The following is a 27,580-nucleotide window of genomic DNA, read 5'->3' as shown; positions in this document are numbered from 1 at the left end:
CCAATCTCGCACTCCATTGGGCAAACGGGCAAACTGTGGACCAGGAGCATTCACCCCAGCAGGCCATATAGGCTCTTCTCTTCCCTGGCAAGGTCATCTGGGCATTTTACAGGGGGTCCAAGCCTCAAGTCTGTTCTTGATGCATGGCGGGTTGGCCTCTTCCACACCCATCTCTCTTAAAGACAGCCCTATCCCTCCATCCTTGGCCATCTCGTTCAGACTTCACAGCCCTTCCTGTATTTATAATAGACTTTTTTTTTCTCTCCAGGAAACAACAACAACAAAAGTTTTCTTTTTTGTGCACGCCCCTCCCCCACTTCCTGCTGCTCTGAAGTGAATATTTATCACGTCTTTAATGAGTAATCTGAGTCTTGGCATGGGGAGAGTGTGCCAGAACATGGTTTATGGCTGATCTGGTTTTAACTCGCTCCAGGCGGTTTTCCCTGGAGTTTTCTGTAAAATCATAAACCTGGAGAGAGAATTTTTGTGGAATTCGGTCACATGACTCATTCTGCTGTAAACTGAGAGGTTAATCGTGTGACTGCAAAGAGATGCGCTTTTTTCCCCCCTCTTTTTCCTTTTCCTTTAAGAAAACAAACAGAGCTGCATCAGTGCGCCCAGAAGAGGGTGTCCCCTCCAGATGACAGAGAAAGTCACTCTCCAAGGTCACCTTGCAGCCTGGCAATCAAGCTGCCATTGGAGTGGGACCGTCCAGGCCCAAGCCCTGTGAGGTTTTCCCAACTGGTCTCTGTGTCCAGCCCACTGTGAGGCTGGGTCTGGCCGTCAGAAGTGTCCCCACATTGGAGAGTGGCGGAGGATACATGCCATGTCCTGAGCTGCTCCTGCATTACAAGATTATCTTCTTTAGGGTTTTCCTGTTGTTAATGGTGCTGCCACCACCATGGATGGAAGACCCCATTTGGAGCATGTGACTGATCAACTTATTTCATCTGTAACCATAGCAGGGCGAGATGGACACAATACCTCCCATCTTCATTTACAGAGAGAAGAGTTGGACCACTCTGAAGTCCCGACTTGTCTAATAGTTGACTTGGTGCCCATGCTGTCAGGGAGGACACTCCTGTTTCTGACAGTGGCTTCCTCTTCCTGCTGTGGATTTTGAACATGAAGGTTTTGTGATTTCTTAGCCCAGACCTGAGCTGGCCCTGCCTGGGTTTCCACTTCTGACTCTCCCTACTTTTAAGATCTCTGCTCTGAGCTACTTTGAAGACAGAATTCTGACAATGTCTGCTCTCCCGAAGGCCCTCATTTTGGATGAAAGATGGACAAGGGCCTCCATACTATCTCTGTCTGTCCTTAGAAAATATAAAATGAGTTTAACATATTTAAAAGCCACAACACCTCACTGGGCCTGACCCAGGAGAACTCACTTTCTGAAGCAACATTTAGAAGCTTTGTGACCCACCCAGTGTGGGGAAGGCAAGAACAGACATTGAGAACTGGAGCCATCATAGCGCCCTTTGGATTCGTGAGTGGCCTTGAGGCTCCAATTCTGTTGGTGACAACTGGTCCCTAGACTGGGAACCAGGACTGTGCAGTCTGGAGATCCGTGCCTGGCAGTGCAGGGGGACTGCTCTTACTTCTAAGGTCCCATCAGAGGTGATTCTTATCTTACCTTCCTCCTTTTTGTGCAGGTCGGTGCAAGCAGGTGATCCCACCCTCTGCACACACTGGAAGAATGGCAGGGACTTCCTAACAGCACAGAACTCTATTTTGAGACGTAGCAACAAAACCTTGCTCCCGTCTGATCAACTCCCACGTGTCTGTTTGGTACTGGGGCATTTTCTTCATGCCATCTTAGTGGATTGATCCCTGCCTGGAGGGCAGCCTGGCTCTGGCTTAGGGGGCTAGTCAGGAGCACTCGGTGGGAGCCTGTACACACTGGTAGGCTGGTGCCCCATCCAGAGGTGGAGGCTGCAGCATGGACAGTATGGCGCCCTTGTCTCTGCCCTGCACCTGGTGTGACGTTGTTCCCTTCACTTAGCTGTGTGCAGGCTCTCTTCACCTCTCCATCCTTTACTCCCTCCACTCAGCCTAAATGCCACGCTCCCTTTCCCTCCCTTGGATGGACCCTCTAGTCTTGTTAGACCCTCTTGCTAGAGACGAGCTTGGAACCCTGCCTTTCTCTTTTGAGCACATTCTTGATAACTGTAGCCGTTGGTGATAACTGTAGGCCATTAAAAGTCCCCATTTGCTCTCTCCTCAACTGTTTCTGTATAATTCTTCCGGTGCCCAGCCCATCATAGGTAGTCATACACAGAAATGTCTGCATGAATGAAGAAAGACCGTGTTTGCTTTCAGTCTGCCCAAGGCCTTGCTTAAACACCTATGTGTTTACTGGAAACAACATTTATCTGAGTTCCAGTTCTTTCTTCCCCACATCCCCTCTGCTGTCCCTGCTCACCCCTCAGGCTTGGAATCCCGGGCAGTCAGTGGCTTTGAGCAACCATGTTCAGTTGGGAAAGGAGACACACATTTGAAACCCAAGTACCATATGAACAAAGTAAATGATAGAGTGAGGTCTGAGCAGCATGGTCTAACTGGGGAGATTATAATACGCTCAGTTTGGGGGAACAGTTTGAAGCTCTTTATAACTTGCAAAGTTTTGGCTCTGCATTGGCACAGTCAGCCTGCTTTGGTGAGCACCAGGGGAATACAAATAAGGACTCCCTGAGCCTGGGTGGGGTTGGGAGGCGAGGTAGGAAGACACTTCGTCCACTTTGCTTAGAACCAGATTTTGCCCCAAGGTTTTGGAGCTGAAGGTGCGAGTACAAGAAGGGGATGGATATAGAGTGAGGAGAACTGTGGGAGCCACGCCAACTGCTCACAGCCATGTGACGCCGAAACATTTCTTTGGCCCCTGTGGCTGCTGGGTTAATTGCTATCAGAAGGGTATGGCTAATAGTGCTGTCTCCTCCTCAGGATCTTCAGGACAGTCCACATGGCGCAGTCCTCTATCCCTCCATGTACTAGGGTTGTTAACGTTGGATACCAGAAAGCTACCCATTTTTCCTTAGTGTTCCTGTTCCACTTTTTTTTTTTTTTATATTTTGTTTTGTTTTTTAATGCACCCAACCGCAGCCTCACCAGCTTCCTCCTCAGGGCCTGTTTGCAACACAGCAGCCATTGCAGTCTTTCTGAACACCCAAGGCTCTCTAGTGGCCTCTCAGGGCCCCCTGTGAGGTGACCTTCATGACTTCTCCTTGTCTCTCTCACTGACTCTGCTCAGTCCACCAGCATCCTTTTTGGTCATGAGCACACTAGGCATACCGCTGGCCTGTGGGCTTTGCAGTGGCCATTCAGCCTGGCCCAGGTACCTCATGGCCAGGCCTTCACCTCCTCCGTGTGTTCTCTCGGAGGTGCCTATCCTGACCACCTTTAATTATGTTCACAACCCACAGCCTGGCCTTGTGCCCAGCATTCCTGACATCTCTACCATTGCCCCTGCATAGAACTCTTCAGGAAGGATACATACTTTACCGATTACGTCTAGTGGTACCATCTACCACTTGAGTGCAGCACTGTGAGGGTAGGATAACTTGTGGAAGGTACAATGAGCCTTTTTTTCAGACTGTCAGCCCCCAAATAATGACATGGAGAATTATTACTAATTATGAAAGCTTGGTCTTTAGCCTAGGCTTGTTCCTAACTAGCTCTTACAACTTAAATTAACCTGTTTCTATTAATCTACATCTGCCACATGGCTTCTTACCTCTCCTCCATTCTGTATGTCCAACTTCCTCAGTGCCTTGCTTCTTCTCCAGTTCCTCCCTCTCCCCGGAAGTCCTGCCTATTCTCTCCTGCCTCCCTATTGGCCATTCAGCTCTTTATTAAAGCAATCAGAAGGCACCTTTCACACAGTGTGATCAAATATCCTGCAATAGGAAGGCACCCTGTGAGTGAAGAGCAGGTGACTTCTTATTCCTTGCTCACTGGGGAAGGGAAACCATTATGTGATTCATTTGGAGCCAGCGCTGGCTATTGGAAGGAAAAGGATATGTTAACGTGGTCCTCCATAAATAGTAAGGAACATAGAATTATCCCCTGGGAGGCCCTGGGGCTCTGACAGCTGCTTCTGGCTGGGAGAGCTTCACCCTACCTACAGGGCTGACTGTACCAGTTGACATACAAGCAGACTTTTATTTTAAAATTTTAAACTAGTGCGGGTGGACGCTAATCCAGCATCGGAGCAGAGGCAGGCGGATCTCTGTGAGTTCGAGGCAGCCTGGCTACCAATGATTCAGAAAGCACAAAGCTACACAGAGAAACCCTGTCTCGAAAAATCAAAAAAAAAAAAAAAAATTTAAACTAGCGTACATACTAAATGTGGACACCCACACATACACACATATATTTTATGGACACCTAAGAATGTGACCTTCATGTGAATCGGTATGATGGAGCGTGCAGAGAGCTTTCCTTTGCATGTGTCCAGTTCCTGCGGATACAACAAACAGCAAAGTGTACTGACCGCTGGAGGTTTGTTCAGAACTCGGTACAGTACTTAACACATAGTAGGTTTCCGTGAAATCCAGAGCGAGGAGTGACCGGTCATTAAAACTCAGTTAGTGAGGACTGGGGAGCAGCTCAGCTGGCTGAGGGCTTGCAGCACAAGTGTGTAGATGCGAGCCCCCGTGTGAGAATGGAGGAGCAGTGTGCACTTGTGATCCCAGCGTGGAGGAAGTGAAGGTCCCCGGGGACCCTGGGACTCGCCAGTCTAGCTGAATCTGTGAGAGACCTTGTCTCAGAAAGTCTGGTAGAAAAGTAACTGAAACAACCACCTCGTGTCGACCTTTTACCTCCATCTGTGTGAGGACACGCAAGCACACATGTATGTGTATGAGAGCCTTCACACACATTTCATCCATGTTGGATTCCCAGTGTGGTTTGTTCACCAGGCCAACCTTGCAGTCAGAATTTTCTGAGCAGTGATTCCTGTAAACAAATCCAACAGTATGTTGTTGAGTGTTTTCACTCAGCCAGGTACTGGAGACATGGCCGCGTGTGGGGTATGGTCTTCGCCTGGGAGGTGTGGCATCCCAAGAAGGGTGGCCCCGCCCTGTGGAGTTGGTGGAAGAGTCTGATGGTAGTGTCTTAGCAGTGCTGGGAGAATAATGCACAGGGACAAATTAAATCTCCTTGGGGGAGGGGAGCCAGTCAGTCCTCCAGGGAGGAAGTGATTTTCAAGTTGCCATGGGGGATGGCAAAGCCAAGAGCCTAATTATACCACTGCGGAAATGCACCATGCAGGGGCCTGTCCTGGCGCCATCTTGGACATGCCCACTCTAAGATGGTGGCCCCTCCACCTTCACGGAGGTGGGGGGATCACATTTGTGGTACCACCCCAGCCTCTGGCTCCGCTCTCTTATCACAGAAAGGCATTTCATTCTTGGCGATCAGGCGGCCAGGGCCCAAGGAGCTGTTTTTCCTCCATTGTGCAAGCATGACAAATCATTAATTTTTGATTGATTTGCTTAGAATTATGGGCGCCCCAGCATTCTTCCCGCCACTGAACAGCTGTATAACAAATGAATATATCACAGTGCACAAAAGATTGGAGATCTAAGAGAAGCAATTACATTGGCCACCCTCCCCCTCCCCCACCCCTTTCCAGCCAGGAAAGGAGGAAATTTATACCAGAAATTCCTCAAGTGGCTTTACAAAAAAAAAAAAAAAAAAGAAAAAGAAAAAGAAAAAAAAAGAAAGGAAGGAAGGAAGAAAAAAGAAAGAAAAAAAAAAACAACCTTTTCATAATTGAATTAAATCTTTATCTCTTTGTCTTTTACAGCTGATTTCCAAACACACACCAGTTTTCCATATGCTTGGTTGGGTTCTGTCCATTCAGGAAGAATCTTTAAGAATGAAATCTCAACTTTTGAATTAAAACCAAAATGGAAAAAAAAAAAAAAAAAAAAAGAAAGAGAGGAGAAGGCTCATATTTTACCCTTTTTTTTTTTTTTTTTTTTTTTTTTTTGGTTGCTGCTATGCCTTTAAGATTTTGGAACTGTACCCGTGCACTAAATGTGACCTCCATAACTTTTAAATTAAGAATTTATGCTGGCTTGAAATTTATGAAATATTTCAGCATGAAAGAAAGCCTTTTTCCCTCAGGAAAATTGAGCAATAAATCACAGCGCTGTGGATTTACTGCCCTAGAGCCAGCAAGAGATAGGATTTTTTTTTTTTTTGCTTCATTCTGAAAAAAAAAAAATGTAATCATATAAGACAGCTTAGCTGCTGTCCTCCCACTCTCTAGAATTTTTAATTTCAGCTGTTTCTGCTTGGATTTATTTCCAATATTCCTGCTCGGCTTTTCAATTTCCTCAGTTATTAAATTTTAATTCAGTGCATTAGCATTTAAATTAAAAAAGGGTTTATTTTATCGAAATCGTTGGCCAGCCCCCATCCCCGTAGCACACGAATTGCCTGTTTCTGCCATTTGCACAAAATGTGAAATGCAGCTAATGTCTTACAACTTACATTTGCACAAATTTAGAAATAAAAATTCTGGGTTTGGAATAATATTTTCTTTCCAAGAAAACCCTTAATAAGAGAATGGAAAAGAACAACTTAACGTGCATTTGGGAGGGAGGGAGGGAACCAAAAATAGCCTTGCCCAGGTGCTGGAGAGAATCTGGGGTATAAGGAATGGATGGAGCTGGGAAAGAGGGTGGGGTACCATCTCTACTCCCAGCCAGCAAGAATGAGAAGGAGAGTTCCCCACTGACCCATCCATATCTCATTGGTCATAGAGTTGGGGTCCCTCAACATAGAGTGGCAGAGGTGGCGGGGGTGGGGGGTGGGGGAGGGGTCTGAGTTCATCCCACTGTGCCCACCCCCACTTTAACCTGTGGAGAGCTTTGGGTCTAGAGGAATTTTGCCTGAAGTTCAAAGTAAGACCCAGACAGAACCAGGGTGAGGAGCTACATCCTTTCGGAGCATGTTCATGTGACCACAGCAGTCACATTATCTGAGCTGTTACAACTTGGGCTCTCCCTGGACTTGATGCTAAACAGTAATTGGGGTCACCTGGACCATTGGAAATAGCCTTGGGGTTATGGTGGTCTGGTAGAACCTACTGACATGCCTTCTTGAGCAAGGGATTCTGGGAAAGTTCAGCCTGGCTCTGCAGCTTGTTCTGCTTTCTCAAGCCTTGATTTCCTAGGCCCCGTGAATGTTGGTTTCTGTAACTACTTCTGGGGCTGCTAATGGTTATTATTGCCACGTTAAATATTTTAACATATGTGAACATATGTGGCCTTATTTATCTCATGCCAGTCACAGAAGCTGTGCTTGCCATGTGCTGTTGTGATAGTGACATGTTATCTTGTAGTCCCCCGCCGTATCCATTGCCCAATCACCCTCCATCCTGTCCCAGAATTCCCACATGGGAATGGACATTTCCCAGTGTAGATAGTCCTACCTTTAGCAGCTCTGGTACATGGCACCCCCCGCCCCGCCCCCGTTCTCTGCAAAAGAACCTATTTCAACAAGAGTTTGAATAATTGGGAACATTTCGTCTTAAGTGACCTCCAGCTATATGAAGCCAAGAGTCAATGACAGAGAAGCAGGTGAAGACTGCCAAGTGTGCCCCCAACAGAGCATCCATCCCCCTTTGCTGCACATTCACTGTGTGGGACCTAGCCAACCTGGCAGAAAATTGTGATGGGAAGGCCTGGAGAGATGGCTCAGCATTTAAGAGCACTTGCTGCTCTTGTAGAGGACCAGAGTTTGGTTCCCAGCACCCATATAGTGCAGCTCACAACTATCTATAACTCCAGCTCCAGGGGACCTTACACCTTCTGACCTTCATGGGTACCTGTATAGATGTGTGCACATAAACCCGTGCCGACACATGCACACACGCACATAAACAGAAATAATAAACCTTTTACAAATTGTGAGGGAAAAGACAACATTAAAAGTGTATATGAAATGTTACAAATCCACACCCTGAGTTCAGTCTGAAAGGTAACAGATTATTTGGGATTGCACAGTTTCTGAAAACTCTGCGGATCAAACATCTCCTGCTTTGGACCTGCCTGAACACAAAAGCAGCCTTGCATCAAGCTGAGGAATGCAGGACATATGGAAGCGGCCGTAGCTGATCCCATTCCTTTGCTTCCGTGAAATGACAGGCCTTTCCCACCTGTTTCTTCTGATGTCACAGGTTGTCATTCTTTCCAGACCATACATGCGCGTGGCACCTTTTCTGTCTCCATCTTTCCCATTGTCCGCGTGTGGCGATTGGGAGCTCCATGGGGTCACTTCGCTCTTCTCAAACATTGGCAGAGGACAAAGGATTCTAGGGCTGAGAGAGGTAGCTTTTTGGTCTGTACTCAGAGCTGTGAGACTTTGTATAAAGAAAGTCCTTGAGCCTCTGAGTGGGGACGCACAGTGAGCATTACAGGGGAGTAGGCATCCATGCCCCACACTGGCACTCACTGAGAAGTAGACAAGGGGGGCCTGTCACAGGGACCAAGCAGGTGTTGGCTCTGAGACGAGGAAGGAATGAGGACCGAAGAAGCAGAAATGTCACCACGGCTTGCCTGTTACCCTGTAGGACTGAATGTCACTCCCGAATAACCTGGTGTTTGGGTTTGGCTTGTTTTTAAGAGAAACTGAAAACATGGCCTTTGGGGATGAAACTTTTTTTTTTTTTAATATCGATGATCTGTTCGAGTCAAACCCAGCCTCATAGTTTCGCCAGTTTTTTAACTGTAAGCACACATCAAAAGACAGCTGTAGTTTTTACTTTGGATCCTCAGCCCTTCGTCCACAGCTCTAAAAGGTAGAAAGCTTGGAAACAAAAAGACCGTGACCTTTAGGCAGTAGAACTTAACCAGGGGTGGGGGGGTTTTATCATGTGGTTGTCACTCAGGAATCCATGCAGGGTGGCTGTGTGTGTTTTTGTCATGGAAATAGCAGGGTGCTAAGTTACCAGGGTGCCACAGACCCTGCCAGGAGTGTGGGGAAATGTGGGGGCATGCAGTGGGTCTCTCTCAGATTCTGGATAGTGGGCACATACTCTTGAGCTGTGGACATGTTCTAGAATTACTGTGGCTGCAGGTAATTTCAGATAGCCAAGAAAGGGCATTGCCCACAGCCAGTGATGGAGGAGGATCTTGGCACTGTTCACCTTCCTGTAGCCTCCTTTGGTCTCTGTGCCAGAGCCTTCCTGATCCCTGGACTAAGAGTCATGACCCCAGGCCATTGTCAGTCAGGCCTCATAAGACTGGAAGCAGCTCCCAGGGCCATGGTCTCTCCATCCGAACCAGGATTTTCTGATTTGTGGAAATTTCATTTGGTCAGTTTTATCTCCCCACCCCCCTCGCCCCCAAATAAAAAGATTAAGAGCTGGCCCCCTCTCTTGCATTCCTCTGCTCATAGGGTGGGGGGACAGAATATTTTAACATAATGGGATTTTTCCCCTCCGGTTGGTAGGAATAAATCTGCAGCTACTGTTTTATTGGAAATCCCAGCAGAAAATAAAAGCAGAGCAATTCAATCTCAGATTTAACTAGTTACTTACTTCTCACTGGGTCCCCAGGGTGTGCGGTTACTGGCTTTGTGTTGGCAGTAGGGGCCTGTGTTGGCAGTGGGTCCTCTCCTGGATTTAAAGGGCCAAGCAGATGGGGGTGGGCAGGTGTCCAGACTCGCTCCTGCCAACTGAGGACTCCAGTCCTTCGTCCCTGGAGGGATGGAGCAGCAGTCTGTGGCCCGACTATCCACCTGAAGGCGAGTGTTCTGTGAGCGCCGCGCAGGGTAGTAGTGGTGGCTAGAATCTATGTCTTCTGCCTTGGCTGATGGAGGTGTTCTGGGTTTCTTTTGCAGGCTGACGGAGCCAGTGCAGCCAGAAGGAAAAGCACGGTTAGCAGGTACATCCCTCACCATGCCACGCCCCTTCCTGTCCCTGGTCTTGGCCACTGGGAGCATGAGAAGCATCTGTACACCCTCAAGGATCTGAGCTGGTGGGCAGTATTTCCCATGTGCCCTCTGCGGGCATCTGTGACATGACTCACTGGAGAACTTAGTGAGTGGCTGCGAAAGTTGGCGTGAGCCCAAGCGGGGAGCTCAGCAGATAAGTGGCAACTTTAGGGTACCAGCCCAGCTTAATATGGCATTCCTGGGCCCACGTACTTGGGACTGGGTTTTCGTTCTGAACCCATCACTCCAAAGCAAGGCAGTGGGCCGTCCATGGGCTGGCCGAGGGGTCCATCCTCACCCTTGAAGTTGGCAGGAGATGGGAGGAGACGGCCAGAGGAGAGCTGGGTTAGTATTGCCAGACGAGGGAGGAAGACAAAGAGACATGGCCATGAGACCTGCGTTGCCCAGTTGGCACTTGGCAAGTTTAGCCTGAGTGCTGCTGCTGCTGTGCCGTGGGGAAAGCCTGAGTGACCATGTGACCTTTGCTTGAGGCCTGAGGAGAGAGATGGCTCCCTGGCACAGAGAGTCAGGGGTCGCCTGCGAGACTGGAAGGTCATATTGGAGTGCCTCATGGATTCCCTAAACACCGGTTCTTTCAAGTTGATGAATTTTTTTGTGGGAGGTCTGAAGAAGGCTCTTTCTGTGGCCACATTTACTGGGAGAACTCTGGAATAAACAAAGGGTTTTTTTTTTGTTGTTGTTGTTGTTTTTTCTTTCTTTTTTTTTTTTTTTTTTTGCTGTGGGACATTTTAGACTAAAATGTGGTTATTGACTTGTTCGAGTGGGGAAGGAAAGGGGGGGGGGATGATAATAATCATGTTTCTTAAACCTAATGAACTATGGAACCCTTTATGGAGATTGACCTCCCTCACTTACGTGTTCCTTGGAACACCCTTTGGAAATCCTTGGGAAGTGTGTCCGTTGAGCTGAAGGGCAAGGTGTTCAGCTTTGTTTCAGCGGGTGGGGGGGGTTCGTCATGACACCCGGAGGGAGGTCCCTTCAGCACATGTGACCTCATAGGGTCAGGTCCATATTTTATGCAGTGCAGGAGACGGTTAAGTGGGGGTGATACAGGAGGAGTGTGTGTAGGCTGGAATGGAGGAGAGTGGTTTTTTTTTGTTTTTAATTTATGTTTCTGTGATAAAATATTTTTTGACAGAAACAGCTTAGAGGAGAGTAGGTTTACTTTAGCTTAAAAACCGGGATGCAGTTGATTGTGGGGAAGCCAGTGGCGCAGTATCCTGACACAGCTAGTCCGTCATGGCTAGTCAAGTGTGTGTGTGTGTGTGTGTGTGTGTGTGTGTGTGTGTGTGTGTGTGTGAAAGTGTGCATGCGTGCTCACTCACTTGCTTATTGGTGCTCAGCTTGATTTCTCACTTTTGTACGCTCCGGGACCTCTTGCTCAGGGAATGGTGCCACCCACAGTGGGATGGTTATTACCACACAGTTAAGACAGTCCCCCACAGATCTATTTATCTCCATAGGCTAATCCAATGTAGACACTTCCTCATTGGAGAGACTCTCTTCTCAGGTGATTCTGGGTGGTGTCAAGTGGACAACTGAAGCGCTCAGATTGGTGGGTCAGGCCAGGCCTGTGAACATGGTTGGTGATATTGGAGGTAAAGCTTATAGCGCTCTGGGTGCAGCTTTTCCTGGAGCCTGGTGGTGGACTTTGTGTGTGGGGGTCTGTGGCCTCCAAGGGAGTGGCTTCTATAAGTTCAGGAGTGGAAGGGGCCTGGGAATGTGTATAGTCTACCCTCTCGATGTACATGTGGGGACACTGAGGCTCCGGCAAGGAACTCTCCTGCTCAGGGTCATCAGGAAAGTGAGTGACCGTGCCAGACCTGGAACTTGTCAGAGATGGTGCCTTCCCCTCTCCTGCACTCAAGTGGGGGCATAGCCAGCTGCTCCCACCCTCTTCCTCGTCGGCCTTGCACCTGCTGGAGTGTGCCTTGGGCTGTGTACTGGGTGCTTGGATGGGTCAAGTCGTAACTGATCCAGCCGGCTTGTGTGGCTTCTGTGTGCCAGGCACTGTTCGAAGTGTTGCATCCACAGCCAGGCAGAGAAATGGAGCTCCATCCACACTGTGACTCCGATAGGGATGAGGTACTGGTGTTTGTCATCTATACATTGGCCTGTCCTACTCCAGAGCACGTATCTGGGTCATTGTAGCCAGAGCACATAGATGGGTTTCCCCATAGCGCTAGTATGTAGTTGTGGCTGTGCATTGACTACAGTCTCGTGACCGTGGTCAATGGCAGAGTCCAGAGACTGATTATTGACTCCTACCCAGGGAAGGACAGAAGGAGGGTTAGGTGTGATACCTTTTCCTGACCAGCCAGGGCTCTCCACCACTTAGATTTAGGGACTGAACCCCCTGCGAGGGACACATTTGTATTATTCTGAGTGTCCGCTGAGGCAGCGGAGGTAGAGGGATTGATGTGCCTAAGGATGCTCAGCTGGAAAGAGGCAGGGGGGCCAGGCTGCCTGCCAGTCTGACGTCTCTGATGTCTTTGCCCACTCTGCTCTCCTGCTTCTCCAGGTAAAGGGGCTCAGTTAGGAGTTCACTAGTGAGCTAGGGGTCCGGGAGGAGGGGGTTGCTGTTGGCCTGGTGGTGTAGACTGACTACTTGGAAGATTGAGGGACAGATAGTTTATGAGTTCAAAGTCTACCTGGGTTGCAGAATGAGTTCAAGATTAGCCTGAATAACTTAGGGAGATTCTATTTCAAAATAAAAAGGAAGGCAATAGAAAAGGAAAGGTAAGGGTTCCTGGGTAAGTTTGTGTGATTCCTTGACTGGAACTCACAATAGACTCTAGAGCAGTGGTTCTCAGCCTTCCTACTGCTGCGACCTTTAAATACAGTTCCTCACACTGTGGTGACCCCCCAACCATAAAATTATTTTCATTGCTACTTCGTAACTGTAATTTCGCTACTGTTATGAACTATAATGTGAATATCCGTGTTTTCTGATGTCTTAGGTGACCCCTGTGAAAGGGTCACTTGACTCCCAAGGGGTCACGGCCGACCCGCAGGTTGGGAACTTCTGCTCTACATGACCACACAGTGTGGCTGGTGAGTGGCTCGGTGGCCCCAGGAGTGGCTGACATGTTAAAGTGTCAGGGGAACTTAGGCCTCTAGAGAGTGTGACCCTGGCCAGGCCGGGTGTGGTGGACACTGGCACATCAGAGCTTACTCAGCCAGTTTCAGATGGAAAAATAAAGGTTTCAAGCCCCCCCCCCCCCCACCGCTTCCCCACACCAAAGTCAAGACTGAGACTAGAAAGCCGTGGGCAGAAATGACCTTGAAGGGTGGACAGCGCCCTCTGGAGGCCTGTGCTCCCTGCCTGTTAGGGCGTCCTCTTACCGCACCAAGCGCCCTTTTACCCCTGTGCCCTCTCTTTGGCCTAGAACACACAATTTTGTTATTTTCCCCCCTGAGGGCCTCTGGCTAACCCCCAAAACCAACAGCATGGCCTGCTAAGGAATTAGAGTTAAATTGAGGGGGACAGAGGAGAGGCGGGGTTCCTAGTATTAAGGAGCAGACAAATGTAGTTCACAGTACTTCCCTGTCACCCAGGCCAGGCTGCTCTTACAAGCCCAGTGATCCAGGGCTTGGGTGATGCTGATCGAATGTGCAGGTTGCTACCCACGTAACAGCGCAGCAGCCAAATGCTGCTTGTCCCAAGGGGCCGGGGACGGTACCTGGAACGTTCTAGAGGAAATGCAGGCTTTATGATGAAGCAGGTACAGATGGCTCTAGGCTTGCTGTCTTGGAGAACTGTGCCCATTTGGCCTGTGGAAAGAGCCTAATGACCTAGTAAAACCCTCCAGACAGCCAGAGATAAGAGAGGGTCAGCCACTCATGCCTCCTTGCATATGGCAGGTGTGCACAGATCCTGAAGATGGGAAAGCCGGGTCTCATTCATTCACTCCTTCATTCCATAAGATACTACTTAATGCCTAAATTCTGATGATACTGCACTGGGCACAACAGACTGCAGGCCCTGCCCTCGAGGAGTCGGGGTTCTGGTGGGGCAAATATGTAAAGTGCCTGCTTGTGGGATCTAATGAGTGCCTCGGCAGAAAGAGCGGGGAGGGTGGCAGGGAGACTGTCAGAGGCTGTTGTCTCTTCAGCTTGGGTGCTTAGTCACTAAAGGCACCACTGGGGAGGGGACTCGGAAACAAGGACATGAAAGAGGCCAAACCTAGCGGTTCTCTGAGGGAAGTGTGTTCCAAGAGAGAACTACAGGTGCCAGGCCCTGGGGCTGGGGCATGTCCTTTGCACTGGAGCAGCATCCAAGAGGGCACTGTGACTTTGGCACTTACTGTGCTCGCCATCAGGAGGCACTAGGGATTTTGAACAGAGATGACGCTGTATTTGATTTGAAAAGGGTCATCATGCCTTTAAGAGGACAGGAGTGGGGGGCAAGATGTTAGAGGAGATACTGCTGAGGGTTCAGACCCACAGGGCTGTAGAAGGTAGGCATAGAGGTAAGCACGCGATGGCCTGTTGTGTTTTGAGCACATGATGGACTGTTGCGTTTTGAGCTGGAGGACACTGACTGGGAGAAGCCTATATCTGAAATGCACAGCCTCCTGCTTGGTCCTGGGACAGCCCCAGACTGGGCACTCATATCCACATGGCACCTCTTTTCTCAACCTTGGCACTCCCCGCTTGGTTGGTTGGTTGGTTGGTTGGTTGGTTGTATATCTCTGCCTTCCCTCTAGCCATGCTGAGAACCAGGCAGCTCACACAAAGTCTGCCTGGGTTCGGATCCTGGTGTTGCCACTTACTGGTTGTTACCCGACCTGCGTTTTGGCACATTTTGGTTACCTCATCTGGACGGTGAAGGTTGTGTCAGTTTCACACCTCAGTGTGCTGGTAATGTGGCTGCCCTCTGCACGACGCCCAGCCATAGCAGGTGGTCAGGCGTCATCCACTTTTCTTGTCACCATGCTGGCAGGGTGTAGGGGAGAGGGTGAGGATGGAGCTTGGTTGTTGAGGGACCTTGGGATCTGGTCACCATGCCTTGACATCGCACGTGCTTTCTTTGCTCCTCGGAACACCTTCTAAAGCGGTGCCTGATGTCCTCCTTCAGATCCAGTTGAAGATGCCCAAGGTCACTCGTACAGTTGAATAGCTTTGTGCTTAACTGAGTCTTACCCTTAATGTCAAGGCCTTTTACCAGTAGACTGTGTAATCATGACCTCATGTGTGAGCTGCATTCTTTAGAGAGTAATTCTTGCTTAGCATTCTGGTTTTCAGCAGTAAAATAAAGGTTGTCCCAGACGGTTTCATTAGCACTGACTTTTGTTTTGTTGTTGTTGTTTTGGTTTGGTTTTTCAAGACAGGGTTTCTCTGTGTAGCTTGCGCCTTTCCTGGAACTCACTCTGTAGCCCAGGCTGGCTCGAACTCACAGAGATCCACCTGGCTCTGCCTCCCGAGTGCTGGGATTAAAGGCGTGCACCACCACCGCCCAGCAGCACTGACTTTTCATTAGTAACTGTCACCTAGCTCTAGTGAATGATACAGTGTAGATGGAAGAGACTCTTTGAGAATTGGCTTGCTTTAGTCAGGAAGCTTCTTCCTCTGGCTCCAGGCTTATGCTCCCAAGTGACAGAGCTTGGATTTGATGTCCAGAAATGGCCCTTCTCCCTCTGCCAGACTCTAGGCAAAGTGTGGGTCCTGGACCCTCTTAGCCTGACGGTTGACTGTAAGGTCTGTGCCCTTGCTCCAAGGGACTGGTTGCTTTTCTAGTAGGCAGAGTTCAGTTTTTGCTTAATCAGTTACTGCTAAACCTAGACTAAGTAGAGAAGATTCTGGAACGTTCACATGCAACTCTTGCTGCCCGACGGAGACAGCCAGAGAAATGAATGCACAGCCTCGCTCACATGTATTGGGATCCACAGGTCGTCGTCACCAAAGAGCATTTGAGTTTGGGGTGACCTTACACAGAGAACTGAGCAGGGTCTCCTGGGACTTTCGCTTGGCTCTCTCTGCTCTGCATCCTGCTGTGTGTGTTCTATGAGCAGAGGGGGTTCTTCCTGAGAAGCTGCCTCTGCTGATGGGGGAGGAAGCACCCTCACTCAGCTGAAACTCGCTCACACACCAGTCAAAGCATGCTGGTAAAGAAGGTCGCCCTACTCCATAGCTGCCTCCTGGTTCCCTCCTGTCTGTTTCTCACAGTCTCTGCCTCATCTTTGCTGCTGGCTGGACAGCAGCCACGCCCACCACTCCTTTTGTTTTCGTTGGGGCTGAAAATTCCCCGGTTCCCTTCATGTAGAAAGCATTCTTGACCGATGGGCTGAAAGGGTGGCCATCCTTTCCATAGTCCGAGCAAACATCACATTTTGTCTCCTTTGTAGGAACTAGAGAAAATAGCTACTTGTTGGGTCCCTGATATGGACAGATGTCTGTGTGGGATAAGGGAGGTCCAGGACCCCAAGGATACTGAGTCCTATGATGCTCAGGGCCCATCTGAAAATGGGTTATATTTGCCTGTCATCTCTGCATGTCCTTCCATATGTTTTGGATTTCCTCTGGGTTAGTCATAACTGGTACAGTGTAACTGTCCTGTGATGGGTTGCTAGACCGCATAGCTTAGGGAGTTATGACAAGGATACATCTCTGTCCTCGCCCAACACACACACACATACACCCAGACAATCTAGCACTTGGAATGTGGACATGGAGCCCAAGGAGACAGAGAGCCAGCTGTATGTGGTAGCATACAGGGTGCCTCATGCTTGGCTGACCTTTAACCTTCTGAACTGTTTGAGTGTTGGCATTAGCATCCCTGAAGGCACATAAAGAGAGGGGCGGTAAGCAGTAATCCAGTGCTAGCTAACTCTACATCCAGTTTCTCAGCCTCAGGGCCCCTGTGAGGGTCACAGCAGGACAGAGTCTGTTGTGGGTCTGTCAACTTGAGCTCATTGTTCCCTGGAGAACTCCGTACTCAGAGACGGCTAGGTACGAGAGACGCTGTGTATCACCCACTCGTCTTAAGGTCTGGCGGGGGATTGAGGGGAAACCATCGGAGGGAAGGACTACAGAGCATCTACTAGCATGGGACCAAAAGGAGGAGGAGCGGCCGTCCTGTGAGGAGCTTCTCCCTCTGTCAATCCTAGGAAGACGTGAGGGGCAGGGAGAGAGAGGAAGGGGAGTTATTAAGCCATAGGCTTGTCTGGAAATAAGGTCAGTAGTCAGAATGTTGATTCTGGTTCTGAGACCTGCAGGAAGACTGCCCATGGGGCCTCCTGCCCTCTGGGATCTGTCTGTATGAGCCCGTGTGTCCTGAAGCAGGGCTGTGTAGGATCTTGGGCACAGACCCCCTCATCAACTCCCTATTCTGCCTATTCAGAGGCTGTTGTGTGGGTGTTAGTGGCTGGGGCAGCAGTGTCATTATGTGTGAGAGCAGGGAACAGGGCACCTTTGAGACAGTTCAGAATTACAGTGCTGCCAGGCCCGTTGGCAAAGCCAAGCCATGTGTTGATTTAAAATGCTACTAATGCTAATCCCTTGTAATGGCCAGGTCTGGGTCAGCCTCCAATGGGATGTGTCCCCGTGCCCATGAAGTGAGCTCCCGGGTCTTAAGCAGAACACCCTACTAGCTGAATCTTGGCATTCGAGATTTGATGGGGTTGCCTGAGACTATTTCTTTTTCCTGCTTTAGTTTTCAATTAACTAGGGAATTTTCTCTTAATATTTAAATCTTAACGTTGTCTCTCTGAGCGGCAATATTAGTCAGTGTTGTGGCTGACTGACACCGTGCATTGAAGAAAATTAAGTGCCTAAGAATTATCTCAAAGTAATGATGTATTTATGTATTGTAGGTTATTTTGAGTTTCTAGAATGTTAAGAGTTGTTTAATAGGTTAATAGTTTCAATCTATTAATTTAATCTTTTCTTCTTGACTATTTATTAAAATATATCAGTGATACATGACAGGAATGGAAGCACAGACAATTTGGAGGGTTATTGAGGGGCAGATAATGGAGCAAGGATTGGAAACTTGGGCAGAATAGTAAGTACAGGCCCCGGGCTGGTCCCGTCTCTCCAGCCTGAGGTCTCACTCCAGAGTCCTTTGGCGCCCTCCCGGTCTCTCAGTCCGAAGTCTGTCATTCGGCTGTATGTCCAAAGGACACATTGTCGCAAGCAACTACCTGAGCAGCATCATGGAGAATTAGAGGTTGACAGTGTGCACCAAGCCCAGGTAGCTTTCTCTGGGGAGGAGAGGACCCCTCCACTCTTCACTGTCTCTGTCCTGTATGGGTACTCCCTATTTCTTGGAGTTCCTGGCGCTCGTCCCACATCTGTTTATTCATCGGCAGGTGTTTTCCCAGTCTCTCTTCTTTTGAGAAGTGAAAACTAAACCTGTCCAAATAGTCAAAAGCCTCAGCTTTGGAGTCAGGCAGACCCTGGCAGGATCATCTTTCTGTGATGAGGAAGCTCAGAGACCCTCCAGAAGTCACATTGTCATTATTCCTGTCCCTGCCTCCTCGTCTGTAATGCAGGAACTGCCTGCCTTGTAAGGTGCCATACAGGATAGTGGGAGCAGCTGTCCGGCATCCAGTGCCACAGCTGGACACTACGTCACAGAGATCCCCTTCCTCCCCACACTGTGGGTACCATTCTTATCACCACAGCATCACCGCAGCATCACAGCCAGCTTCACCTCTGCCCTGTGCACTGATGTGCTGATGTCTAGTCATTTTCTGTTTGTATTGTTCTCTCAGCAGACCTTGGCTGCTCCCCACCAGGGCCCAGGCACAGAAGACAAGCACAGTGAGTGGAGCTGTGGCCTCTGGATGTCTCTCAGAGTTGCATGGAAATCATAGGTGCAGGTGAGGGCTTGGAGCAGGATGCATTAGAATGGAGGAAGCCTGCAGATTCCAGGGCCTAAGCCTCACTCAGGAGTGTTTGCCCTGGTGTCTTAGTTAGGGTTTCTAATTGCTGTGAAGAGACACCATGACCACAGCAACTCTTACAAGGATGAGATGAGGATTCCACACAATACACAAGAGTAGCCAGAAGGTGGTAGGCCCTCGGGTGAGTTCAGTGCCAAGTGTGGGGAAGGGGAGAATCAGCGGCTGAAGACAGAAAGTACCTTGCATGGAGACTGGGGCGGGACAGCCGCATTTAACAACCCAGATTTCATGGGGCCTCAGAAAAGCAGTTCCGGGGATGCAGGGGAGACCAGCAGCTCTATAGACTATAGACGGAAGCGTTGCCAAGGCAGGGTCAGTGATGACCCACAGGAAACAGTCTGACTGAGGTCATCAGTGGGAGGGCAGCTTGGTGGGGAACGGCGGACTTGATCTGAGGTCAGCCTCTGCAGCAGGGTCCTATGACCCCTGCAGGCATGCAGTGTGTGTTTCGGTTTATTTCCGATGCCAGCGTCGGTACGTTCTGGAGACAGTAGTTAAATGGAGCTTGAGGCAGAGTGAAATTTTGCTCTGGAGGGAGTAAGCAAGGCACTGTTTGCATGCCGCAACAATTAGTGCTGCTTTCAGTGGATGAGCACCATGGCAAATGGCACCTTTGGAAGAACTAGGCTGACTCTAGGGGTGCGGGCAAACACACTGCTTCCCATCATATAGTGAGAGACACACACCTGAGCACACAGGGTTCACCCCTGTGTGGGCGTGCTACGTCTCAGGTTGAGAAACTGAATCCCAGAAGCCTGACGTGGTATCACCGGGCTGATGGTCCCAGGCACTCAGAAGGTGGAGACTCAAGGAGCAGTTGAGCTCAGGAATGTGAGACTGGCCTGGGCAGCATAGTGAGACACCCACCCCCGCCCCCCCATCTCAGAAGGCAGAAAGCTTTGCAAAATCAGTCGAAGGGAGTCAGCCTCAGGGTTCAAGTCCAGCGAGTTGATGTCTCTATTTACTGGGACTACGTAGAACTTCCTATGTTAGTATTTTCGGTGGACTGGTATAGAAATTATGCCTAAGAACAACATTGTCTGGCTCAGGTACCTAGGGTCACTTGGGACCTGTCTTCCAGCATTCCCAGGCCTTGGATTCACTGATGACGTCATCTTAGGCTGTGGGTTTGTGATTACCAGACAACAATAGAAGCCAGAATTGTTTTTACCCTATGTTGGTTATAAGTCAACGTTCTGTGACCTTGGACATGACCTTCGTTCACCCGAGTGCACTGAATTGCTACTGTATGGTACGCCTAGTGCTTTGGGTTCCCCATCTGGCAGCAGGCCTTGAAAACGCAGGTGGACTGGGTGGGTACGTCCACTTGAACGGCCAGGTAAGACTCAGAGGAGGAAGATTGTTTCTGGGGCTTCATTCCGAGTCTTTGGGCACAGGAGACCAGCCACATGCCTAGGACAGCAAGCCAGGAACAAGAAGAGTGAGCACCGGGGGGAGAGGAGGGCTGGATTCAGAGATCCCACGGCTCGGAGGAGCCACCGCTTCAGAATTACTTCTCTACAGTGTGTTTTTTCCCCGTGGCCTATCCAACAGGTTACAGTAGTTCCCCACCCCCACCCCCTCCACTGCTCGCAGTTTCGCTTTCTGTGGTTTCAGAACTATATCCAAAAATATTAAACAAAACAATTCCAGAAATACACCGCCTGCAAGTTTTTCAGTGACTTACTGCTCTCTCTATGGTGTTGTGAAATCCCATGCCGTCCTGGGTGCTCAGGACGCCGGTCAGGGTATCCACAGTGTCTACCACCCACCCCTTCCACTAGTGCTTACCGCGGTTCTCATCTCAGCTGTCTCAGCTTGTGTTTAAGTGGCTCTAATGCCACTTAGTCATGTTCCCAAACCACAGAAGTCGTGATGCAAAGAGAGCCGAGCACAGCACCCTGGTGGAAGGACAGGGTGCCTTTGGTGCTATGCGCTAGAGCTGTGGGGCACATAGGAAAAAACGTCCACACAGCCCAAGCTTCAAGCATACACACAGGGGATCTTGAATACGTCCCATACAGAGAAGAAGAGCCTGTTGCACCTCAGATTGGGTGGCTTAGAGCCACAGAGGTTTATTCCTGCAAAATCTCGAGACAGCAGTCAGAAATCAGCGAGCCAGCAGATTAACACTCACTCTGGAGGCCTCTAGCGGCAAAATGTTTCCTCTTGCTTCTGGCAGCTGTCATTGTTCCTTGATGTATGGCCACATCTACCTGGATGTCCAGTAGCTTCCTCCATTTCTCTGAGACCTCTTCTATCTCTAATATCTGTGCTCTCGGCAATACTTGCTATTGCACATAGGATGAGTTCACTTCCAACATCCTTACATCTGCAAACATCTATTGTTGTTGTTTTCAAAGAAGCTCACATTTGGGGCTGCAGATGGTCTCAGTGCTTGCCATACAGCAGGAGACCAGGGTTCAGATCTCAAGTACTCACACAAAAGCCAGATGGGCATGATGGCATGCTTGTAATCCCAGCACCACTGGAGAGGTAGAAACGGAATGCTCAGAGCCAATTGGCGAGCCGACGGTTAATGGTTCCATGAGATCTGGATTAAGGGAGAGACCCTGAAGGTAAAGTGAGGTGTTAGCTTCTTGCTATCACCCCCCCCCACACACACACATAAGCCCACACATACACGTGCAGAAAAAGCATGCTCACAGAATCTAGGGTTAGGATGTAGCCATGCCTTTTGGGGGAGCTCCAGTCACCCCACTACAAGGAAGAAACTCAAATATCAGTGTCAGGCAACAAAACAAAGTTGTGTCTATTGAAAATGAAGGAAATGGGGTCTTGGAGTCCTACTCAAGGCCATCCTCACCATCCCAGCCTCCTGGGTGATTGTGAGCCTTTGTAGCAGAACACCTAAGCCCTCGAGGAACACATTTGGAGAACCATGACCCAAGAGATGGGCAGGAGCTTTCAGCACCTCTTTGGGCAGGGGACCCATTTGGTCTGGCCTCTCTCCGGTCAGTCCACATTCAGAGTAACCAGTGACCAGGGGCAGCAGGTACTTACTGAGAAATACCCTTCCAGTGCCCATCTTTGGATTTGATGTTGAAGTGTGACTCGGGTTAAATATAAAATTCACAGCATATCTTGAGCAACTATTTTGTAGTTATCTATATATAAATCTATTTTACAGCGACACAAATAGAATAGATTATGGAGTGTCAGCATGTAGATAGATTCTGAGTGCTTTTCCACTAATATACCTAATGATTCGTGCTGAGAATATTCAAGGGCTCCACTGTACATTTAAATGGATATAATTAAAATAATGAGCTCTATTTTAAAAAATGATATATGAAAAAAAATTTTTTAAGAAGTTGGAAGGAGCTGCACCACTAATTCAAAGTGATCTAAGTACTTGTGTGATGCCGTTGTTATTAGGACACCTAATTAAATGCGGAGCAGCTGAGGAAGAGAGAGGTTTGGGCTTGTAAATCTCAGTGCAGGAGTTGGGGAAGAGATGGAAGCTGCCCGTGTGTGTCCTGAGCACCACGAGCATTAACAGAAGGGGAGCCGGTAGCTCTGTGCCGTGCCGTCACACACATACCTGTGGAAAGAGAGCGGCTCTCATTATCCCCATCCATAGGCCGAGTCAAGGGGTCAGGCTGCTCACGCAGCTGCAGATGGATTTCCAGAGCGAGCTCCTATTTAGAATGTAGTAGGGTCGGGGAGGGGGCTAAAAGTCTTACCTGCCCTTGGGAGGAAGTCATTTGCTCGTCCTCACTCTAGAACCCCGGTGACCCGTCTGGAGGTCCCAGGGGTCAGGAGACATGGCCTCAAGTCCTGAGTTGGTGCCATGCCCTGAAGTCTCCCTGTACTATATTTCCACCCAGGCCTGTTGCAGATGGGTATGGCTACCTTAAGCGTAGATCCATCTGCTGTCTCGGCGAGCCCTTGTGGGTCACAGCAAGCAGAAGTCCCGATGCCTGTTCACCAGGTGGCATGTCTTCTCTTGATCGTTGAGCAGGTACAGCACTTATGGAGCATCTGCTGTGTGCCTGCTGTATGCTGGAGGTAGAGCGTTACACAGACAACTGTTAGGACGTGCACAGTTTGGTGAGTCATCAATGGACAAGGCTTTGCAGCCAGCAGCCAGGGCTAGGAAGAAAATAGACAAGGTGATGGCGGAGAGGCTGGACAGTGAAGTCACAAAGGGGACAAGAGGGCCAAAGAGAATTCATAAGCGTGCCCAGTCGCTGTGGGAGTCACCTGTGGGAGGGAGATGCGCCTTCCACAGAGGAGTTACGTGCTCGGAAGGCTTCAGGGTGGCCAGAGTGACAACATCATGAACCAGTGTCATTGTCATAATGATAACTGCTATTTGAAATTTGTGTGGACATCCACTTCAGGCAGATGTCCCCACCCATCCTCGTGTCCAGCGAGGATCCCCACGTAGCAGACGTGGAAACGAAGGCTCGGGGAGGGTTTTTTGAGGAACACCGCAGGGTCCGTGGGCGAGCAGGTTAGAGTGACACAGTGTGTCTGACCCACAGTTCCTCTTGCCCTCACGGGGTGGCCTGGAACTAATGAGGACCTTAGGATCGAGAAGGGGCATGGGGTCTCTTCAGGGTGGGTAACAGTGCTGAAATTGAGAATACGGCGGAGCAAGCTGGGGAGGAGACGGCGATGTTCCTTTCTGTCCTGTTTCTGAACTTGGCAAACCTTGGAGAGATCAGGCCTTGGGCAGGCCTTTGGCAGTTCTCTTCATGTCTGAAAATGTAACTCGTGGCCACCTTTCCTCAATCAGTATGTTTATTTCTGTCTCGAGCAGCTCGGGGTCTCCCTTCCTGGTTCTCAGCCGTGGTGGAGCTGGCGTTTGGAGAGCTGTGGGTTGAATGCATTGCAGTCCATGTGCTAGACTGTATGCCATGGAAGAGTCTTCCGTGCTCTCTAAATAATCTGTGTTCTATTGATCTCATCAACTACTCAAGGCTGAGTAGTTTCTAAAGAACAGAGATTTATTCAGCTTGCACTCATGGAAGTTCAAGAGCCAGCATGAGTTTGGCTCTTGTGAGGTCTCCCGGCAGGCAGCTTCACCAGGACCTAGTAGCAGGTCAATATTAATGGGCCAAGTACTCCGCTAAGGGTTTTCTGTGTTCACCCGTGACAACCCTTAGCTGTGCTTGCAGATGAGGAGACCCAGGCTTCAAGGTGAGGTGCTGAGTAGGGAGTGAACATCTGGCCCCTCCCCTGCTTTCCTTGGATGGTGGTTAATGGAATACCAGGCATAGTGTTTCACCAGGCTGGAGACTTGAGGCCAAGTCTGGAGTCAGATGGCTTAAGCTCCGGGGAGGGGCGACTACAAGCTTGCAGACAACTGCTGTGCCCTCTGTTGGAGAGAGTAACGGTTGTGAACTTATTTATCATGGGGTGGGGGGCATGTTATAAAGTATGTGGAGGGCAAAGAGCAACCTGTGGGAGTCAATTCTCTCCTTCCACTATGTGAGTCACAGGGATGAAACTCAGGTCATCAGGCTTGATGACAAACGCCTTTCCTGGCTGAGCCTTCTTGCTGGTCCAAGAGTCACTAACGTCGTCATCATCAAGGCTCCACTGTGGGGATCTCATTTAACTCTCATTATTTCCCAATCACTGCGCCCCCAGAAACAGCCACGTTTGTGGTTTGGATATTAGTGCGTGAATTTGGGGATGGGTGGGCACAGTTTGGTCCAGAGTAGCTCCCCGGTGGCCTTTCTCTGTGCCTCCCTTGTAAGCAGGCCCTCAAGGATTCTCTCTTTGCTCAGCGTCAACCTTTTGCCCCTCTAGGAGCAGCTGTGGCTAGAGAATCAACTTGTGCAGTGAAACCATTGCTCCTCGACTCTTGTAGCTTCTGAGACCCAGAGAGCAGGGCTTCTATGGGTCCACACCGCAGGGTCCAGGTAGATCCAGGACCAAGTCCCAGGCCCTGCTTCCCACATCTCCACGCCTTCACAGTGCTCCACTTTGCTCCACGCGTGGCCAGGCCTGAGCATGCCTTGAGTCTAGGCTTCTCTGAGCAGAAGAAAGGACCAGGCATAGCCAGGCAGTGTCCCTGGGCCTGGAATGAGATTCGATTTTCATCTTGTGCCTACCTTGCCTTACTCACCTTCCACATGGAAGTCGTGAGGATGGTTCACCTACTGAAAGGATGTGGGAACCCATGGAGAGCAATGGGGAAAGAGTGGCCCGGGTGTGGGGGCCAGAGCCCTGGCTGCGTGTGTTCGCCTGCGCCTGCCTTTATGACCTAGGCAAGTCATGGCTCTGTTCCAGGCTACAGAGTGCACTCAGCGTCCTGCCCAGTTCCATCCGACCTCAGGTCCTTGAGGATGTTCTCAAATGCTTGGAGAGCAGTCCTGTGCCAACCCATTGACTCTTTCACACCCTTACCACGAGAGCCTCTTGGGACCGATGTTTTCCCATCTAAAGTGGGAGTAGAAAAGAGCTTGGATGGGATCTGTGGTCCTGCTGCCAAGGAACAGAAACAGTGCGAGATACTTGGCATGCTCTGATTGTGCTGCTCAGAGTGCTGTTGGCAGACCAGACCCCCAGCTTGGCCTGGGGCTTGTTAGAAATAGAGTCTCAGGCCCTAGCCCAGGCTGCCTGAACCAGACCTCGAATCTATAAAGGCAGGCCTCCCAGCTTAAAGTTGGACAGGAATACATTGCCAGTAGCCAGAGGTGCCCCTTGAGGTAGCTTGTGACTTCAGTTGTACAAATGACAGGAGGTCAGCTGGGTACTCCTGGGAGTCTTTAGACCTCCACTTACCCAGATGTAAAATGGAGCTGATGGGGGAGGCCAAGGAGCCCTCCTTTGCATTCAATACAGAGCGTTGACCTAAGTCTGTATGGTGCTCAGGGCTGGTGGGTTCCCTGTGTGCCAGCGGGCTGTTACGGATCCCCTCTGAACGGCCTCTCTTCTTCCCAGGGAGCGCTTGAAGCGCAGTCAGAAGAACGCCAAGGTGGAGGGCCCAGAGCCAGTGCCTGCTGAGGCCTCGCTGAGTGCTGAGCAGGGGACGATGACGGAGGTGAAGGTGAAAACGGAACTGCCGGACGACTACATACAGGAGGTCATCTGGCAGGGCGAGGCCAAGGAGGAGAAGAAGGCGGTGGGCAAGGATGGAACTGGCGATGTACCTGCCGAGATCTGCGTGGTGATCGGCGGCGTCCGCAACCAGCAGACCCTGGGTGAGTGCTTGAGTGAGGACCCGGACCTCAAGGTAGAAATGCGTGGCCGGAAAGAGGCTGGCCTCTCTGAGAGACCATGTCTTGCTCCGCCCCAGGAAGAGAGCAGAGCTCCTGAGAATTGCCTTTGCATGTTGAATTCTAGCCTGCAGAGTTCACTTTCTTCCTGATGTGACAAGACCCCATGCTTCTGTCAAGCCTTTGTTGGGGTCAGATATTTAGAATATCTGCTGGCCCAGTGAATCCATCGCACCTTGAGACCCCAAGCCCCTGGTGAGGAACCAGCATAAGCCCTTACTGCTTGCTTGGTATCTTGAATGCATGTCCTGTCTGTCTTGTCCCTGGCTTGACTGGGAACTTGCGGGAAAGTTCCCAGGGCTGGTCCTGGTCATCTTTTGATCAGTGGCAGGTAGGTGCCTTCCTGTACTTGGAAGAGTCTGGTAATAACTTGCTCTAAGGCAATGATGATTCAAGCACTCAGATGGTCACACGGCCTAACAGGCCGGCTTAGCATATGTAGCGAGAGCCTGCAGGACATGAGATGGCATTGTGCCCAACTGCCCTATGTACAGAGGGCAGCTGCTCCTACACCACAATGCTTGACAGCCTCTTAAGAGTCACTTCAAGTGGGGACTTGGGCTCAGCCCTGCCAGATCTCTGCACAGATCCTGTGCCCAACATGTGAACATATTGGTGTGAATTCTTTTGGCTTTCAACATTGGCTCTCAGATTGGCTTTTGAAATCTGCCAAACAAAACATATTGGTGGCTTCGCGTCATTCCACGAGCCACAGCTTTGAATCCCAGAGACAGTGAAACAAGGCCCATGTTCCTTACCCTGCTCCCTAGTCTGGCCCCACGTGTACATGTACGTGTCCATCCTTACCTTCATCCGTGGTTGCCTTGCCCAGAGTGTTCAGGGGCATGCTGTTCCCTCCACCATCGCCATCTACCCTTCACAGTCTCGGTCTGGCCTGCCCTTCCTGACTTCTCAGCCCCTCTGTCTTCCTGGCTTGCATACTGTGTGTGGCTTACAGGGCATCAGGGGAGATGCCCTTTGTTTCCAAGGTTCACCCTCAAGTCCTGATGCCTTTTCTCCTTAGCTGCTGGCCTCTGCCTCCTGCTCTCTTGTCCACTGTTACTCAGTGTCCTCACGTGCATCACCACAGCATCCCATGACCAGCCATACTTCTGTGTCTCTCTGCCTGACATATCATAACAAATAAAAACCACATTCTATGTTGTCCTTCCTTACAAACCTTGAGACTGACTCCTGCCATGTCCAGAACTGTGGCCACAGCACCAGGATCCTCCAATAGCCCTTTGTCTTTGGCCTCTGATCATCCCAGACCTCTCAACACAGTATTCATCCTGTCATCCTGTCTGCTCTTGCTGCTTCCCCTTCTGGGAATACCTCCACCCATTTCCCAAGTCCAACTTGTCCTTCAAGGCCATTTCCAGGGCGCCTCCTTCCTTCCCTCATCTCCTCTGGTCAGAGGGGTCTACATGAACTGTGCCTGTCCCC

The 27,580-nt window shown here is 50.0% G+C and overlaps 1 protein-coding gene across 2 annotated transcripts in view; it reads left to right on the top strand.

The window, feature by feature from the left end:
- Znf618 (zinc finger protein 618) overlaps positions 1–27,580 on the top strand; it is a 175,352-nt gene that overhangs the window by 81,878 nt on the left and 65,894 nt on the right. For both annotated transcript variants that reach the window (XM_037202603.1, XM_037202602.1), the window contains exons 2-3: positions 9,856–9,899; positions 25,800–26,059. In XM_037202603.1, the coding sequence (XP_037058498.1) occupies positions 9,856–9,899; positions 25,800–26,059 (304 nt within the window). The remainder of the gene's footprint in view (positions 1–9,855; positions 9,900–25,799; positions 26,060–27,580) is intronic.

The sequence above is a fragment of the Peromyscus leucopus genome, chromosome 2, assembly GCF_004664715.2.
Source record: "Peromyscus leucopus breed LL Stock chromosome 2, UCI_PerLeu_2.1, whole genome shotgun sequence".
NCBI classification, from domain to species: domain Eukaryota; kingdom Metazoa; phylum Chordata; class Mammalia; order Rodentia; family Cricetidae; genus Peromyscus; species Peromyscus leucopus.
The sequence above is the reverse complement of the archived record's forward strand: the minus strand, read 5'-3'. Positions and strand labels throughout refer to the sequence as shown.